At 35.5% G+C, this 19,953-nt stretch overlaps 1 protein-coding gene across 3 annotated transcripts in view; it reads left to right on the forward strand.

Annotated features, from left to right (window-relative positions):
* ITGB1 (integrin subunit beta 1) overlaps positions 1-19,943 on the forward strand; it is a 43,803-nt gene extending 23,860 nt beyond the window's left edge. For 2 of the 3 annotated variants that reach the window (XM_053573260.1, XM_053573258.1), the window contains 13 exons: positions 1,736-1,906; positions 3,178-3,416; positions 5,426-5,581; positions 6,348-6,443; positions 6,768-6,857; positions 8,322-8,462; positions 8,632-8,831; positions 10,391-10,629; positions 10,855-11,077; positions 11,729-11,961; positions 12,899-13,065; positions 13,953-14,033; positions 18,710-19,943. In XM_053573260.1, the coding sequence (XP_053429235.1) occupies positions 1,736-1,906; positions 3,178-3,416; positions 5,426-5,581; positions 6,348-6,443; positions 6,768-6,857; positions 8,322-8,462; positions 8,632-8,831; positions 10,391-10,629; positions 10,855-11,077; positions 11,729-11,961; positions 12,899-13,065; positions 13,953-14,027 (2,030 nt within the window). In that variant the 3' untranslated portion in view covers positions 14,028-14,033; positions 18,710-19,943. The remainder of the gene's footprint in view (positions 1-1,735; positions 1,907-3,177; positions 3,417-5,425; positions 5,582-6,347; positions 6,444-6,767; positions 6,858-8,321; positions 8,463-8,631; positions 8,832-10,390; positions 10,630-10,854; positions 11,078-11,728; positions 11,962-12,898; positions 13,066-13,952; positions 14,034-18,709) is intronic. The other variant, XM_053573261.1, reaches the window with a different exon arrangement.
* Positions 19,944-19,953: the final 10 nt, after the last annotated feature.

Here is a 19,953-nt window from a genome sequence, read left to right on the forward strand (position 1 = left end):
ATAAACTTGGAATAATATTAAATGTTGTCTTATATCCATTGTAAATTCTGTAAAAGATTCAGAAAGTATTCATTTTATTTTTAAATGCTCATCATCCAGTATAATTACATAATATTAATATAAAAGCAGCATTGTAACCTTATTCTTTTCCTTTGTATTTGTGTAGTATTATTAAAATATTAAGGTTTTTCTAAGTATGTATGCCAGTTCCATATCTAAAAATAAAGCCTCTTCCTCCCCTTTCTCTCAGAAGAGTGGTAGAGACTGGCCTTCTCCCATGACTTCCCTCCAGTCCACTCTTCAGCTGCTCAGTCAGGCCTCTCCTGATCCCTGCTCCAGTAAAGCTCTGCGGTCACCTTGAACCACCAGACCCAGTGGATGCTTGTCAGGCCATTTTTTATAAACTTTTCTGAACCAAGAGTTGTTGTACTTCTTGAGAGGCTCTCCCCTTGGCCTCCGTCCCATCCTCCCGGGTAGCTGGGACTAAAGGTGTGCACCACCACACCTGGATATTTTTTTCTATTTTTTGTAGAGATGGGTCTCGTTCTCACTCAGGCTGGTCTCAAACTCCTGTCCTCAAGGATGCTCCCACCTCAGCCTGGTGCTAGGAATATAGGCATGAGACACTATCCCCGGCCCTCCAGGCTCCACTCGTATCTGTTTTTCTTCCTTCCTCTCTGCATTCCACCTAACTGTAGGTTTTCTTCTCTTGGCTTTGAGTCCAGTTGTATACTACAACAACACAGACTTTTCTCTTGCACTCCAAACCCATTTCTTTAACTGCCTGCTAGAAATCTAGAGAGAGAAAATCTGTAAGTTAAACCTTTAATGACTTCATCCAAGCCCTGTTTTTCTCCTCTATTTCCTAAGTGAGTCTCTCTTCTTAAGCGTTTCTTCTTCCTTATTTCAGTTCAGATAATCATCTTCCTCTTAGATGATTAACCTCTGTTAACTTAACCACTCTCTCTTTATCTCTGTAATTCGTTTTAATACTTTTTGCTGTGTTTTCTAAAGTAAAAATCAGGTTGTGTTATTCACTTGCATATGGTGGCATCACTTTACCCACAGAACAGAGTCCTACCAACTTCAGTGTCTGCAGACTCAGTTGGACTCTATAACATGCCCTGCATTCCCCCCACCCCCCGACTAACTTACGGTGTTTTATCTATTTATTTTCCTCTCTTACCGTTATAAACTGACTTATTGTCTGGCTTGCCCACAATGGATTGGGGATGCTGTCGTTTTCATCTTTGCATCCCAAAGGCCTGCTGTTTTAGATATTTGTCAGATGAACTGAGCCCAGGCCTATTGAGTTGCTTATAGAATTCCAGGTTTTTTTGTTTTTTTGTGTGTTTTTGAGACAGAGTCTCAGTATGTCAACCTTGGTAGAGTGCTGTGGAGTCACAGCTCACAGCAACTTCAAACTCTTGGGCTTAAGCGATTCTCTTGCCTCAGCCTCCCAAGTAGCTGGGACTAAAGGTACCTGCCACAACACCCAGCTATTTTGTTGTTGTTGTTGTTGTCATTCTTTAGCAATTCCCGGCTGGGTTTGAACCCACCAGCCTTAGTTCAGGTGGCTGGCGCCCTAACCACTGAGCCAAATTCCAGGGTTTTTGTAAATGTTATGCCTATGTGTTTCAGTTTTTAGTGTTACCAAGTAAATCAGATTTATTTGGCTTTTCTCATTGGCTTTTGATTGCCAGCAAGCAGATTTCATTTTCTCGTCTCTGTCCAGGGGAGCCGCAGACGTTTACATTGAAATTCAAGCGAGCGGAAGACTATCCCATCGATCTCTACTACCTTATGGACCTCTCGTACTCAATGAAAGATGATCTGGAGAACGTGAAGAGTCTGGGAACAGACCTGATGAACGAAATGAGGAGGATCACTTCAGACTTCAGAATTGGTAGGAGCGTTTGGAATATTAATGATTTTCATGTGTAAGTCTTGACAGTTCTCAGAGACCTTTTGTGTTTTCCTCCTTTTTTCTTCACAACACACTTGTGACATAAATAGGCGTGTTTTAGCTTTTTCTTTCTGAGAGAAACTGGGGCTCCAGTTGTACATTTAATAATCTTTCTGCCTCCTTGTTCCTCTGTCACTGTTTGCTACTAGGTTGACACTGACTGTACCTCATAGATACTGAAATTCATGCTTGTTTTCACAGGCATTTATCTACTTAACTGTTGATTTATTTTATAAAGACATTGTGAGTACTCAGATTCTACTTCCTTACTGATTAGTATGACTGACCTGCTGGTACAGTCTAATCTTACATCAGACCTAGATTTTTCGTATTGTAACGATCTCCTTTCCAAACTGTATTTTCCCCATTTTGTGAGTCTCCAGCTTAACATTTTTGCCTGCTTCTCTCCACTGCAGGCCCAGCAGAGGTTTAACAATAAAATATTGAAAAGACTTGTCAGTCTTCTTGAGGCCTGAAAGCTGCCTTTCAAAAATTAGCTCTATTTAAGTGGAAACATTAAAAATAGCACTTGCTTAAAATGCTCTTCTATTCAGTAAGCATAATTCAAGGACCATAGATAGGAAGCTCTTACCAAGTTAGGGTTTTTTTTTTAAGTGGTCATAATTCCAGAATATTCATTTATTCATTCATTCAACGTGCCGTTATTGAGAGCTGGTATGCTAAGAAAATGAATTTGGATTATTTTTAAAGGGAGTAGACAAAAAGATTAACTTATATCTTAGCCCATTTGGATGCTATAGCAAAACACTATGACCTAGGGAGCTTGTAAATGACATAAATTAATTTCTAACAGCTCTGGAGGCTGGGACGCGCAAGAGGAAGGCAGACTGGGTCTGGTGAGGGTCCTCCTCCAAGCTCAGAGACAGCGCCTTCTTCCCGGTGCTCACAGAGTGGAAGGGGGAGGGCAGCCTTTAGGCCTCTTTGATAAGGTCACTAACCTCATTCATGAAGACTCCACTCTCAGTTTCCAGTCACCTTCTAGAAGCCTCGCCTCCTAATACCATCACGTTGGAGATGAGGCTTTTTTCTTTTATAAATTTTGGGAGTGATACAGACATTCAGTCTATAGTAACTTATATGTGGTAACATACTTGATTTTTTTTCTAGATGGAAGTCTGTTACCTGTTCATCTAATCTGTCTGTCTTTCCATCTATTCATCCATCTATTTATGTGCATTTTTTCTTCACAGGATTTGGCTCATTTGTGGAAAAAACTGTGATGCCTTACATTAGTACAACACCAGCTAAACTTAGGAACCCTTGCACAAGTGATCAGAATTGTACCAGCCCATTTAGCTACAAAAATGTGCTCAGTCTTACTGATAAAGGAGAAGTGTTTAATGAACTTGTTGGTAAACAGCGCATATCTGGAAATTTGGATTCTCCAGAAGGTGGTTTTGATGCAATCATGCAAGTTGCAGTTTGTGGAGTAAGTGCATTCATTTCCTGCAAAGGGATCTCATTTGTATTATTTGTCTGAATCTTAAGTGTGATTATACTATCACTTAGTAGAAAAAATGACCTAAATTTCCATATCATTTCATTATCTCAGAGAAATACAGATATTAATCCCTTAAATTCCTTTCAAGTATAAGTGCTTTATAAAAGCATATTTAATCATTATGTCCTTATTTAAACCAGGCAGCTAGTTTATTCACACAGGCTTTTAAAATCTCAAGCTAACCATTTTAAACATTGGCACACCTTAGCTGTACTTTAGCAGGTGTCCTAACTTTCTGGCTTTGTACCAGACATGGAATTGATGTTATCTGAGGCATCACCAGGAACCTGGAATGTGTTCACAGGAATAGTCTCTCGTGTCATTTACCGTTAGTCAGTTTTCTTTTACTCATCAGCTTTGACAGACACCTTTTTCCTATGTCTTAATTCAAAAGGAAAGAACTATTGACGGCTATATGTGAATATATATTTTGAGAAGTAATATAATATTTGTGATTTTAATTGCAAGATTTTCAGTAGTAGCAAGCTTATCTCTATTGGACCCATGTACCAGCTGAGTATTTTCAGATGACATTATTTTAACAATCTAGCGGAAGCTGAAACCAGAAAGTGTTGTTGGGTAAAGTTTACCTTGAGTCCCACTGTTGTCTCATTTTTGTCCTATACAGTACCTCTGTTCTGTAGAAGGGCTTCTTTGATTCCAGATGCCTCTTAATAGATATTTTTCATGCACTTGTTGCTAAGGTGCTAACTGATATCCAAAATAATAAGTGAAGCCATGTGGTGTAGTAGTTAAGAGTTTTCCTGTCACCACTGATCTTGGGCAATTTACTTAGCTTCTCTAGCCTTCTCCTTAAGAAGGGATAATAGTACATACCACATAGGGCTCCTGTGGTGTTTAAATGCAATAATCTACATAAAGTATTAATATCAATAAGCATTCAGCAACTACTACTGTATCATTGTTACTTTTGACTTCTCAGTAAAGTGGTTGTGATTTAAGGTTAGTTTCTGCTTTTATAGCTAAGAAAGTAGTATTCCAGCTAGTCTCTAGCTAATACCTCTTTTCTTTCTAGCTCTCTATTTGTGATTTTGTTAGCAGCTCGCTCTGGGGAAGAGCGTTCTCCAGGCTGTCTCTAACTGGGCCTTCACCCGTGGGATAAAACAAGCCATAGGACCCCTGGTCTTGTGTCTTCCTGTGTTTGTCTTGCTCAGATACTGCTCTAGATGCCAAAGAGACAGACATTCTACTCTGGAAAGGTTACCAGTGTTAACACACTTAATTCCTGCCTGTAGGGAATTTACAGTCTTAGTGAGGATACAGAGTATAAACAGTAAATTGGGGACAAATATACAGAGTACAAACAGTAAATTTAGACAAATCTAATTATGAAATTACTATATATAGAATTTTACCATTACTTTAAATTCTTTGTTGGAAAAGGGTGAGAATAAAATAAATGAACAAATCAGTGGTGTCAACTGATAAGTTAGAATGGATGAAATTAAGTAGGGCAAGTCTTTGGGAAGGTAATTCTTTCCTATAATAAAAAAAGGCAGCTTCATACGGAGGCTGATAAAGGAGGTGTAGAAGGTATACTAAGGGTGGCTGGAAGACAGGCAGGAGGGTAATGTCAGGATAGGGAAACACTTACCGTATACAGCAGGTGCTCACTGAGGACTGCCACGGGCCACGCAGGGTGCTCACTGCTGGAGGTAGGATGATGAGCAAACCCAAAAAACAATTTTTAAGAAGAGCTGAGCAATGTGGTCCAGCAGGCAAAATGTAGTTGTACAGTGACCTGGAGAGGCCTCATTCAGTGGGCTCTGCACAGTCGTCATCAAGATCATTAGCACTTGGTAAAGAGAAGGTAACGAAGTCAGTTCAGAGTCGAATGGGAGCCTTTGTGAAAGTTAAAAGATTTATGTGAAGTACCGTGAGTGGTGTTTTAAAATTGAAATCCTTTTCTTTTCAAGTCACTGATTGGCTGGAGGAACGTAACACGGCTGCTGGTGTTTTCCACGGATGCTGGGTTTCATTTTGCTGGAGATGGGAAACTCGGTGGCATAGTTTTACCAAATGATGGGCAGTGCCACCTGGAAAATAATGTGTACACAATGAGCCACTATTATGTAAGTGCTTAATTCCTTATGCAGTGAATGTGCTTATTTTGAAGAGTATCGTGTCTTGTGGGTAGCTGGGTTGTGAGTTTCTTTGGAGTTCGGGGTTTTGTTACTTTGGTAAGTATGGGCCCTAAGCCAGTGTACAGGGAAACTAGTATTGCTGTCTGTGAAGGTACAGCTTAGTGTTTGCTTCTTACTGCTTAGACAGAGGTCTACCTGATGCCTGACGGCACTATTATCTCTTTGTCTCAGTCCGTAGCTCTGTCTCTTCTTCCTTATATGCATCATTCGGTAGCGAAGTCGACACTATTTCTAAACAAATAATTTACCTGGTCTTAACACGCTTTATCGTACATGATTTTTAATAGCAGCACACTGCCTTTATTAAAAATAAAGACTGTCAAATTATTTAAGTTCTAGAAGAAATTGATGAATCTTTGTCTTTTTCTTAAGTAATAGATAATAGAAACTTTACTGGCTATTCTTTAATTTTATCATTCTTACATTTAATATGCATAGATAATCTTACCATATAAAGATTCCATGTGGAAATGTTTATACATAAATGAAAGTAGAGAGAAGAGATTAGAAAGTCACATATACACAATACGCACTTCAGCATTTATTTGCATTTGATTCTTTTGTTTGAAAGTGGTCTTGTGTAAGTAATCCAGTTATATTTGTAAGTCATTGCTATTTTCAAAAAGTATCGAAAAAACTGGAATAGACTGAAGGAATGTATTTACATACTTAATTATATTACTTAATTTCTCAGGATTATCCTTCTATTGCTCACCTTGTCCAGAAACTCAGTGAAAATAACATTCAGATGATTTTTGCAGTGACTGAAGAATTTCAGCCCGTTTACAAGGTAAATATGTTTTAGTTAAAAAAAAAAAAAAAAAAACAAAGTTCTAGACAATTTTTGTTTAATCATTAAAGACAAATCATATATGAATTAAAATGTGGGGAAGTGCCACCAGGTAGGGCAGGCTGAATTTTATTACCAAAGTGGTTTACATTTAAAGTCACTTATTATAAAAATTCATTGTTTTTTTTCAAGTTTGACTCTTAAAGTTATTTAGGAGATGAATAGGAAATTGGTATTTAAAGATAAATGTAAGTTGCTCATTAGATGCTAATTAGTTGAAAGTATAGTATTTGTATTTTATGTATTTTTATATTTTATTTATAGGAACTGAAAAATTTGATTCCTAAGTCAGCAGTAGGAACATTATCTGGAAATTCTAGCAATGTAATTCAGTTGATCATTGATGCATACAATGTGAGTACATTTTAAATAAGATCAGTTTTGGACAATACCCTGTTGACAATACTTTGCTCAAAGAAAGTAAAACTTCCTTCATGTACAGTTTAACCCAGAGGACAATAAAAAAACTTAAATTCTATATTGGAAGAAAAACTTAGTATGTGTGGTCTTACAAAATCATTTATTTGCATCACCTAAACAGAGTAAAAGTATGATAAAGTTATGTGGGAAAAATTTCTAAATATCTGTTTATATGTCATTAAGAAGTAGAGATCACCTTGTTGGAGAGCAATTGTAAAACATAATTTGGAGTTGGATTTGTAGGATTTCCCCAATCTTTTCTTCCTGCCCAAAGTATTCTTTATAGATTTATCTGTTTTGATGAATTGTGCCAGAGCAGCTTTTTTGCTAATTCTTCTTTTCCCATGTAATCAGAGGATATGCTTTTCTGTATTCAGGAGGTATATATACACTTATATATATACCATAAAATTCTAAAAATGTAAATATATATGTAAATTGCCTATTTAAAAAATATTTATAGGATTTTTTTCCCCCCTAATTGGAAGGGAGTTGAATTGAAATTGAAGAGGAATTGGCTTCTTTTAAAGCATAATTCAGATTACCTTTAATGATACCCATTTAGCATTGGTTTATAATCATTTTAAATCACCTGAAGGCATTTATAATGTAATGGTAACCCTTGCCTGTAGAATCCACCACTTTTAGCCCCCATAACCCCAACCTTTTGGCAGGTTGAAGTTTAGATATTTTTACGTTTTGTCATGGGGGTCCCAAAATGTTTTGGACAGACCTGACTCAGAGAGGGTGTTTCTACAAAGGTTCACAACATTCCAGGCATTCCGTGTCTTCCCTACACTTCTCTATCTTAACAGATTGGTTTCCCAACTCCTCTACTTGTAAGGATGTGAACCAGAGCCAGCTTGCTACCGCACCCTCCTCCAATTGTCCTGAGAGATCTGATATTTTCAATAAGCAGTGGCTCAAATCCTTCCTCCTTGGGGGTTCTCGGCTTTGTTTTTTGGCCAGGTTGTAATGGCTCCTAATAAGCACATTTGTTTCCAGACTGCGTGGTGCATTTCTTACGTCAGTCCATAGTTTGCTGGAAGAGGTCGAGCTGCAGGAGAGCCAGTTAGGCAAGGGAGTAAGAAAACATTTGTTCTGCATTCTTAGGACTCCTCATAATTAATAACAAGCCATTGCAGTGTATGATCATTAATATTTTAACTCAGTAATTAAAACAAATAACTTTTCAATTGTGTACTTTATTCCGAAGTTTGGGTCCTTATTAATTAAAGCCTGTTACTCTGGATTCTGTGTTTTCTAGTCACTCGGTTGGATTTAGCTTCAAAATATTGAAATGAAATTTTTTTTTGAAGTTTCTTTTACCCCTTGATTTTATGCATTTCACGTAGCATTTTGTTTGGCTTCCTGATATATAATTAGGCTTTCTTTTAGTCCCTTTCCTCAGAAGTCATTTTGGAAAACAGCAAATTACCAGAAGGAGTAACAATAAATTACAAATCTTACTGCAAGAATGGGGTGAATGGAACAGGGGAAAATGGAAGAAAATGTTCCAATATTTCCATTGGAGATGAGGTATATTATATAAAGCATTTTTTTTTTTAGAAAAGAAAAAACTTGCTTATTCATAAGAAAATTTAGTTTGTCATTTGAGAAAAATTAAAAGAAATGAGTAACTTTTTGAAATATTTTTTAGTAGATGGATGGAGCTTGCTTAGTTATTTATCTTTTTTTTTTCTTTAAGGTTCAATTTGAAATTAGCATAACTTCAAATAAATGTCCAAATAAGAATTCTGAAACCATTAAAATTAAGCCTCTGGGCTTCACTGAAGAAGTCGAGATTATTCTTCAGTTCATCTGTGAGTGTGAATGCCAAAGCGAGGGCATCCCAGAAAGTCCAAAGTGCCACGAGGGAAACGGGACCTTTGAGTGTGGAGCGTGCAGGTGAGCTGGGAGTTGTCAGAGACAGAAAGAGCTCCACAGAGTTAGAATGTCGGAGGTCAGGCTGTGTTTTGAGACATCCAGAGAAAATCAATTTGGAGCAGATAAATTATTTGTTCCAACCACTGTTGCTCACTCCAAGAACAGTTGATGATCTTGTGTGTAATATTCATAGAAAGTCTTTTTCTTAAAATGACTACCTTTTACTCCAAAATTAAAGCTTTTATAGCCTGCAAGAAGTATATTCAGCAAACTGTTCAGGTAGCATTTCACTCATGTGACAGCACTTTGAATTTTCTAGAGCAAAATAAGATAAGTGTTTTGGGAAAAAAAAAACAAAACATTAAACTGATACTTTGGTTATTTCATCTGGGAAATGGAATTGGGATTCAGTAAAGGCTGTTTAACCTTGTAGTACATGTACCTCTGCACTGATGGAATAGCTTTTTACAAATAAATATGTGTTGTAAAATTAAAAAGAGAAACTGGTATTTTCAGAATATGGATTCTTCATACTAATAAAACTTTAATCAGTTATTTTAAATTTTATTTTCACACTGGTGACTTTTTTTAATTAAAAATTAAAACTGAGTACTCTGAATATAGCTTACTTCTTGAAAGAATAGGAAGAAGAGGGGAGTGTTTGATCTAACTGTCCTAAATGACTAGGCTTAGAAGGGTTATTAACCAAGAAAGAAACACATGGCTGTGGTCACCATCAGTTATTATCTGTTCCAAAAAAACAATTTAAATGTTCATAGTTTTTATTTTCCATCTTGTACATATCCTGTTGGAGTCATGCAGATGTATTTTTAGTAAAATGTCACTTACCAAAAGGATTCATCTTGAAAATGCTTTGCCTTTCTTCCCCTATATATTTTTACCAGATTCAGAATCAGCATATCCAGTGTCTATGAACACTACGTGTTATAAAAATATATAGGGCATCTGAAAAGTATGGACATGTAGGCTTAATTTATTTTAAAATAACATGGTAATTGTATCTTCAAATTATATGCATAGCATATTTTTCTTCAACTTCCATATAGTTTTTCTTTTTTTCCATATAGTTTTTTTGGTGTGTTCATTGTACTTTTTTAGGTTAACAATGGGATCATTGCTTTAAATTTAGAGTGGTTCACTTATAATAGCAAATGTAATAACATACCTTTTGAATGTATGACATGCTCTTTAAAAATAAGTTTATTTGCTTTTTCCAGATGTTTTGTTCACCTCTTAATTGATAGATTGTTTTCATCTTCATCAGAATTGTAACTTTTCTGAAGAAATTTCTTTCCTAGGCCCTGGCTGTGTATTCCCTGTGAACTTGAATGGCTTAGAGGTGTGTGTGCCTGGGTGCTGGCATGTGTGCGTGTGTGTATGCACACGAACCCTTTGATACCTGTCTGTGAGTGTAGCATTAATACTCCCACCTAATGCATTTGTAGTTTGATGAGATTGTTCATGGTTTTGTTGCCTCTCCCAGTCTTTTTTGGCAGCATGACCTGTTCTTTTAAGTAATTTTTATTTTAAGTGATTGCACTTTTGGAATCTTTGTTTAGGTGCAATGAGGGGCGTGTTGGTCGACATTGCGAGTGTAGCACAGATGAAGTTAACAGTGAAGACATGGATGCTTACTGCAGGAAAGAAAACAGTTCGGAGATCTGTAGTAACAACGGGGAGTGCGTCTGTGGACAGTGTGTTTGCAGGAAGAGGGATAATAGCAATGAAATATATTCTGGCAAATTCTGCGAGTGTGATAATTTCAACTGTGACAGATCCAATGGCTTAATCTGTGGAGGTAAGAAAGGGTCTGAGATGATTGTATAATAACATGCGATCCCGTCCAATATGATAAAGAATTGAAGAGTGCACCTGTAGAGTGAGTAGAAAAGCGGCAGTGTTAAGGGTTAGTCCGTCCCCTAGGTACACTCTCCCCCAGGTTGGTGCTGGTTTTTACTTTTAAATCAATACCGCGATTTTATATTTTCATCATTATTTTGAGAAATGATGTATGTAATTGCAGGAAATGGTGTTTGCAAGTGTCGTGTGTGTGAATGCAACCCTAACTACACCGGCAGTGCGTGTGACTGTTCTTTGGATACTTCTACTTGTGAGGCCTCAAATGGACAGATTTGCAATGGCCGGGGCATCTGTGAGTGTGGAGTCTGTAAGTGTACAGACCCGAAGTTTCAAGGGCAGACGTGTGAGATGTGTCAGACTTGCCTTGGTGTCTGTGCGGAGCATAAGTAAGTATTTCCTGGCTGCTTGAAATAGTTGATATTTATTCTCTGTTGACCTAAGTATTAAGTATGTCTTATCACTAGAAGCAGAACTGTGCCAATGTTAGATTATACTATCAGGAAAATACCTGCCACTCAGGAGCCTACTCTTTTATTTTTTAAATTTCTTTATCAACAGCTGGTATATATTCCATGATAATGAAGTGTGTCCTATGAGAGCTGTACTGTTACTTTGATGTGAATTTGCTATGTAATTGAATCTGTGGTAACATTTGTTAAATTGAGATTCCCAATAGCTTAATTACTTGACTAAACAAAATTGAGGGGTTTTCACCTTGAAGAATTTTATTAATACCAGTAATAAATTGTTCAAATTATTATGGTTTTATCTTACATATTTAATGTAGGAAGGGCTAACTTATTTTATTATACTTCATTTCTTTATTGGAACTATAGTAAACCTATAATTTCATTTGGGAAACTAGCATCTTCTTACATAGTTTTTCTGTCCAGAAATGTAGTATGCCTCTCCTAATGCATAAGGCCTCCTTCATAGCCCTTGATTCAGTTTGGTCACATGAGTTTATTGGCACACAAAATGTTTCAGCAAATGTTTATCATAAATATAATAAAATTGAATAATTTGTGTTTTACCAGAGAATGTGTTCAGTGCAGAGCCTTCAATAAAGGAGAAAAGAAAGACACATGTGCACAGGAATGTTCATATTTCAATATTACCAAGGTAGAAAACCGGGACAGATTACCACAGCCAGGCCAAGTAGATCCTCTGTCCCACTGCAAGGAGAAGGATGTGGACGACTGCTGGTTCTACTTCACGTATTCAGTGAGCAGCAATGGCGAGATCACCGTTCATGTTGTGGAGACGCCAGGTAGAAATCGGATCATTTCAAACATTCTTTTCCTTTCTTCTCTATCTTGTCTTTACCGTGTAGGCGCATCGTCAGGTTCCTTAATGTCATGGAACAGCCTCCAGCTGCATTACTTTATTCAAGTTGGGAAATTTTTCAACTCTCAAAGCTTAATGTAGGTTTTAACTAACTATATAAATATGAAATAAGGAAAAGAGGGATCAAGTTTTAAGTTTTCTGAGAGGAGAGTTTGAAGATTAAAGGCAGTAATTCATACAAGGAACTTACAGTAAAGCCTGCCACTTAGACGTGCTCCGTTAAGAGTTACATCATGACTGATGGCGTTTAAATTTGAGCCTCATTTAGGCTTGGATACTGGGAAAGATCATTTGTTAAAGGATAATGCAGTGTTGAATTTTTCGAACTTCTCAAAAGATAAAACATTTCTTTTTTTTTTTCTTTTTTTTATTATTAAATCATAGCTGTGTACATTAGTGCAATCGCCTATACCCATTCTAAGATGCACCATAGATGAGGCCCCACCCATGGTTTTTCTAGTAGCTATTTTGTAGATTTCTTTGGAATTTTCTAATTTAGTGTCCAGGTTTTTGTGTGAATATAACTTTTCATTTCTCTTTGGTAAATACTAAGAGTGGAATTTTAGAGAATATGGTAAACAAATATTTAACTTTATGAGAAACTGCCAAACTATTTTTTAAAGTCTCTGTACTGTTTTGTAATATCACATGTTTTATAAGTATTATCTCCAGTGTGTTCATCTTTGTCTTTTTGTCATTTGTTCTGGCACTTTTTTATAGATTGTTAGGGTAACATGCATTCATTTATCTCGTTTTTATTCCTGTATGTTCTTTATAAGGTACTGCCTGGCTCTTTGTGTCTATATGACTTTGTACATATTAGTCCCTTGTGTACCCATTATTACTTTCTTAATTTCCAGAGTGTCCCACTGGTCCAGACATCATTCCAATTGTAGCTGGTGTGGTTGCTGGAATTGTTCTTATTGGCCTGGCATTACTGCTGATATGGAAGCTTTTAATGATAATTCATGACCGAAGGGAATTTGCTAAATTTGAAAAGGAGAAAATGAATGCTAAATGGGACACGGTAAGTTATAAAACTTCCAAAAAGTAAGGCAGCTCATCAAATAAATATACTTCTAAGACTTGTTTATTAACTGTTAACACTGATTATTAAAGTCTTTAAATGTTTTCTTACATTTAATTTGGTGAAAAATAGAAAGCATCCTAAATATGTCTCATTGAAACAAAACATTATACAAACACATGTTTTGAGAACTGTGGCCAGTATTTTTATTTCTTTAATAGTTTTGGTTCTCCATCTACTCTTCTGCCTTTTTGTCCAGCATAAAATAGAAACCTAAATAATGTTATCTGTGTAGTAAGCTATCCAGTGGAAAGCTTCTCTCTCTCTTCTTTAAAACAGACAAATAAAGATCCTACATGCAAAGCAGCCAGACTTACAAGGATATATACTATATGATTCCATTTATCTGAGATTCTGGAAAAGGCAAGACTATAGTGCAAAAATCAGATCAGTAGTTGCTAGGGGCTGGAATAAGGGAAATGGTGACATGAGGGATGGGATGATCTTAATTGTGTATATTTTCATGCATTTAAAAACTAATGGAATTCTGTACTTGAAAAAGTATATTTTACTCTGTGGAAATTACACCTCAATTAACCTTGCTTTATAAAAAATTGTAAATGCCCTAAGTGACTGAAAGTTTATACCAGCATTTAGTGCTGTGTATTTATCTTTCAATACAGAAAGGCAAGGATTATCTTCAGTGTCTTTAAATTATAAATGAATTTTAGTTAATTGCATTTTACTACAATTTGCTTGGGTTCTAAAAAAAAAAAGTTCAGCAATTCAGAAGTGTAGAAATAACAAGTTCCTGCATAGTGTTAAAACACTATAAATGTCAATTTTCTTTCTGATAAAATCATTAGACACTATTTCTTTTACTTCAGCAAGAAAATCCGATTTACAAGAGTCCTATTAATAATTTCAAGAATCCAAACTATGGACGTAAAGCTGGTCTCTAAGTTGCCGTTCGTATCTTCCTTCACTTTCTGCCTTTGCATGTGAACTTTTATCCTTTTTTACTGCACTGTGTGTCCTTTATCACTATTGCTATTTTTTTTTAAGTCTGGCTTTATTTATATGGCTATATTGTGGCTTTTCTGTTTGTGTGTTAACTTAGTGTTTAGAAGGACTTTCTATGGCATGGAAATGACAGCCATGCTGTAGTGAGATGAGAATGCTTTGTGTGCTTTGCAATTAGACAGAGTCAGATCCCAGCTTTTCCACCTTGCAGAACAGTATTGAGACATCTCACTTCCTGGAGATTTAGTTTCTCTCCTTTGTAACAGAGTCAGTGATATCTATTGTATAGAGTTGTTTTTAGTAAACTCTACATCAGTCTGTCAGCTTGAACCCTTACAACAGTCCTATGCCTCAGGTGGTGTTACCCTTAAATAACAAATTATATATAAATTTTAGGGTTGAATAGTGAAAATTGACCATGAAATCCAAATTGTAAAAATAGAACTTGAAATTTCATTAAAAGCCAGAGGAATGATTTTAATTTTGAAATCTGAGATTTAATGTTTTTTATATAATCAAAATACTTTAAAGAGAAAGCCTTATTACCATTTCAAATTAAAATCTAGTTGAAATTCTGTGGGTGGAGGAAGGCTTGTTTATCCTGTTCTCTGAGCTTGGGTAAGTTATATCGGTACTGTGTGTTTTACCTGGGTGACAAACTTAACCATTTTCTCTTATATCATTAGTGGACAGAATTCTTCCTTGGATAGTTTTAAACCATTGATATCTGAATTTCTCATGAAATGCTTCCAGCGTATTTTCATATAATCATGTAAGCCCCTAAAATCTTGGATCAAAGAGTGTTGAGATCTAAATCCTCCTACCTGGTAAATCCAGGATTCTTTTCTCCTTTCCCAGTTGACTGATAGTAGTCGCTCCTGGAAGGATTCAGCTTTTCATACTTCCTACTTTACTGTGCAGATAATCATATTGGTAATAGTTACAATATTATAGCTAACAATTACACACTACTCATTTCTCACGTGAAAATAGTAGGAGCTATTTTTATTCCTATTTTGCGTATGAGGAAACTGAGGCACATAGGGGTTATGTAATTTGACCGAGTTCACATAGCTAGTCAGTCAGATTGCTGAGATTCAGACCAGGTGGTTGGGCACCAGTTTCCATGTTCCTATCCCACTGCATTGTACTGATAGCAATCCTGAAGAGGTGGGTCACTCTAATTTATAGAGAATTACAGCATTTTGACAATTTGTCCTACCTCAGAGTAATACTGTTGCTGTGGGCAAATATAACAGGAGAGTTGCTTTACATAGAATCCAACAGTGCAGTTATGTTTGTTTATTCTGTTGGAAGTATATTTGTGAGATTATAGAGCCTAAGATACAATAATGTTTATTATTTGTAAGGGACAGAATAAGTACTGAGACTATTAGAAATCGTTAACTGGTAGAGTAAGTCTTCTAAGTAGATTTGAAGTCTTTATAAAGTTTGATTTAATGGCAGAAAATGATATTCAGATTCCTATGTATGTAGTTTGTTGGTACACAGTAGTCTGAGACTTCACATTTTTCTCTTTCTCACCTAATATTTTACAGAAATTCATTTTTAGTGAAAACTGATTAGCCAATGAAATTGCTTGGGCTTTTGTCTTTTTAGATCAAAAATAGTCAAGTATTAACAATTTCATATGGTCGGGTGGCGCCTATGGCTCAAAGGAGTAGCGCACCAGCCCCATATGCTGAAGGTGGTGGGTTCAAACCCAGCCCTGGCCAAAAAAATTCAATGGCATTAACAATTTCATATGGTCATTATTTCTCATGTGATACAAAATTGGGGTATGAAAGGAGGTGAAATTTTCACTTTTGCTATATGTTTAATTATACTTCAAAGGAAATTATCCATAAATAATTATTATTTAAAATTAATATTTATATTTTTTAACTTAAATTTTGGTTAAAATGGTATTTCTTGAGCCAAAATAAGCACTTTATGTAATTCAAGAAGCAAAAGTTTGGTAAAAATTTCCTTATGTCTAGTGAATTTCAGGCAAATTAATGCTACAGATTATTCTAAGAGGTGTTTTCTCATAACGTAGAAACTAATGAGTGAACATCAGAAAATTAAACCATGGATTGTAAAGCACTTTCCTGCCTGAGACTGAGATCTGGCAGTCAGTTGATTACATCATTAACAGATTTGGAATCATAGGCAGGTGCTGTAATTATTTTGGCACATAAGACTACCATCTAGGTTTATTAAAAAGAACATATCACATTATCAACTCAAAACTATTAAAGTGGGTTGAAAAATTGTCTTTCCCCATCTGCTATTACATAAATTTAAATGTGGATTCCAAATCTCCTGGAGTTAAGTATGTTAATATATATCTAATATATTATAGGAATGGTTCTATAGCTACCACTGTCAGCCATTCCAGAATGAGCAAAAAGATGACATTTTGCTGAGTACAGAGGGCTTCATTTCAGAAAATAACCCTGTTTTCTGATTTAAGTAAGCTTTGTTTTTTGCTGGGGTAGTTAGGCTTGCACTCTGAGCAGTGGAACTAATCCCGATTATTTTAGTTAACCTAATGCAGATAGTGAGATTAATTTTACCTCTAACCTTGCATGTTAAATTTTTGTTTGGATGTACTTTGAAATAATAAATATGTTTGTGTAAGTGACAAAATAAACTTTTCTCCAGAGGTAAGTTCTCCCATATAAATTTTATTACTTTGGAATCATCAATAATGTAAAACTTTAAAAAGTGTTGTTTTCTGATTTTTTTTTGTCCTTCCTTTACAATTCTTAAGTATTAAATTGTAGATTTATGTATTATTGTAAAGAAACCTAATTAAATGGTGATTTATTTTCCTAACATATTTGAAAGAATGAGCAGTATGGGCCTGACATACGGATAGGAGGATGGAAACAGCAAATCTAATTCATTTGTACTTCACGACTTTTTAAGAGGTGGTTGCTAGGATCAGTTTCCTGAACCCCCCAGTTTGAAATGCTGTAACTGTGTATGTGTTAGCTCCAATTGGGATTCGAGCTCAGAATTTTATATTGTACCTGATTTTTATTACTAATTTCATACGATAATTATCTGTGAGGGATCCTGAGTTCCTCCACATTTCTGTAACAACCAGTCAAGTTGTGTCTTGAGGCATGGGGAGATGAGGGCTCAGGTGTGTTGCCATGTTCTGTTTGGTAATCAGACATGTGGCTGTGGCAGAATCACAGGGGGTGGTTTATTTGGTATCTTGGATAACCAGTTTCCCTCAGTGGATTCTCATCTACAGGACGAAGTTGAGACTTTAAAGCGTGGCATACAATGCCACCTCCTCCTTTCCTACATCACAAATCACATTACCCCCCCTACACACACTTAGGAACTATATATATTTTTATATAAATGTGCCATTCTTTCCTCCACACCTTGACTTTGCATAGATTTCTATTTACATTTCAATAATTTATCCATAGTTAATTTTACTATGAAAATAACCCTAATCTTGTCAGATAATCACTTTTTTCTTACACTCTTTCCAGATGATTAGAATGCCTTATTTTCATGTCTGTCATCTGCCAAACTGTACTATCCTTGAGGCAAGAAATTGTGGCACCAAAAGCCAAGTCCAAATGTAATCTGCAATGAAGTGTGAATACAGTTTAAAAACAAATTGCTTTTAGATGCTATCTATAAATATCTTTATTAAAAAATTAATCACCTGCAAATGATTCTACAATGAGATATAAAGCTAAACAACATTCCCAAATCTTAACTTTTGCCTAAAATATTATTGCCCTAGTAGTTAATAAATTATTTTGATTTGTATTTGCTGTAATTTCCTCTGGAAAAAAAGGGTTATTTGGCCACATTTCCCATTTGGCTTTCAAACCTATTGTCAATCTATAGAAACAGGAAAAAGAAGAAAGCTATAGTAGATTTTTGTGCTAAAATCATCACTGTCAGTATATTTTTGAATCTTGAGAGAGCTCTTGTGTTTATGGCTTGGGGTCACTTTCTAGGCTTGATTTCAGTACTCTTTAATTATAGTTTTTCAATAAAACATTTTATCAGTATGATATTGAAGAAGAACAGTTATTTCATGAAGAATGATAATTATTTTAATTAACATTCTAAGCAAATGTGAAGGTGTGACTTGGTGAACATCACCACAGGTGACACTGTGACAGTCTTACCTGAGAACTCTCAGAATCAGTCACTTATGTGGAAGTGCCCCAGGAACGCACCTACCTCACAGCAGTGAAAGCCCAGGATTCCTGTTTTGATTATCAGGCACCTACTGGGTACAATAAAGGGGTAAGACGGGTATTACAAACAAGTTCAAAGGGGAGAGTCCATAGTAACAGCACACTCCTTGCCATGGAAGAAATTCTTAAATCTTCCCGCCAGTGAAGTAAATGAAACAGTGCCAGATAACAGGGGCATCATTAGACTTGGAGAACAAAACTTTTATTTTTCATTTTTATATAAGCCATTTTATTAATATCTTAAAATAATTGTGATGCTTGGGCAGATAAAATAGAAATAAGTTCTTAAAATGACTGTAACTTTCAATCTTGACTTACAAAGTGAAACTACGTGATTTTAGGAAAGTAATTGATAATTTTTCTCACTTTCTTTTTAGGGTGAAAATCCTATTTATAAGAGTGCCGTGACAACTGTGGTCAATCCGAAGTATGAGGGAAAATAAGTACTACCTATGGAATTTCACAACACTGAATGCAAAACTAGCAATTTTCATAGTCACCGTTAAATAGCTTTAGGGCAATATTGCCATGGTTTTACTCATGTGCAGGTTTTAAAAATGTACAATATGTATAATTAAGAATTTTTTTATTATTTTGAAAATAATGTTATAATCCATGCCAGGGACTGACAAAAGACTTGAGACAGGATGGTTATCCTTGTCAGCTAAGGTCACGTTGTGCCTTTTGACCTTTTCTTCCTGGACTATTGAAATCAAGCTCTTATTGGATTAAGTGATATTTCTACAGTGATTGAAAGGGCAGTATTTAATGTAATGAAGACGATGAGGGTTTTTATTAATCATGTATTAAAACTGAGTTTTTGCTTTACAAATATGTCAGTTTTCACTTATACAGAATCCAAAGTAAATGGCCTGCTAGCTAGTTTAGGATCTTTTTAAATTTAAATCTATTATTTTGCTGTATACCTAATAGACATCACTGATGATATATTTGAAAGACAAGGTTGTTGAGAGTTACTGGTGTAAAATAGTTTTAAAACAGTTGATCTATAAAGGCCATGGGGAAAAGTTACAGAGTTAGGAAGGAAAAACAAATAGCTTTAAAACCTGTGTGCCATTTTAAGAGTTACTTAATCTTTGGTAACTTTTATGCCTTCTCTTTATAAATTCAAGCCTTAGATGAAAGTACTGGGAAATTTTCTGCTAAAAAGTCCTTGATTTAGCACTGTCTACACAAAGGCCATAATTTACCAAGTATTTGCTGAATGGGGACCTTTTAAGTTGAATTTATTTTATTATTTTTATTTTGTTTAATGGCTGGTGCTTTTTTTACCTCTTCTAGTCATATAATGTATTTGTTTGCAATTTGATAATTTTGTCATCCGTACCTTTTCTTTGAATTTTTAGCTGTAAATGTAAGTTTTTAATGAACATGTGAAGTTGTGCTGTGGCTTATGTAACAACTATCACTTACGCAAGTCTTACTTTGAGTTAGTGCCATAACAAACCATTGTATATTTACTTTTGACTATTTGAGTTGCCCATCTTGTTTCATACTAGTCACATTGTTTTAAGTGCCTTTTAATTTTAACCATTCACTTTACAATACTATTTACTGAAGTTATTTATTAAATAAAAATGCCTAAAATACCACATATTGA

The sequence above is a fragment of the Nycticebus coucang genome, chromosome 20, assembly GCF_027406575.1.
Source record: "Nycticebus coucang isolate mNycCou1 chromosome 20, mNycCou1.pri, whole genome shotgun sequence".
Lineage (NCBI taxonomy): Eukaryota > Metazoa > Chordata > Mammalia > Primates > Lorisidae > Nycticebus > Nycticebus coucang.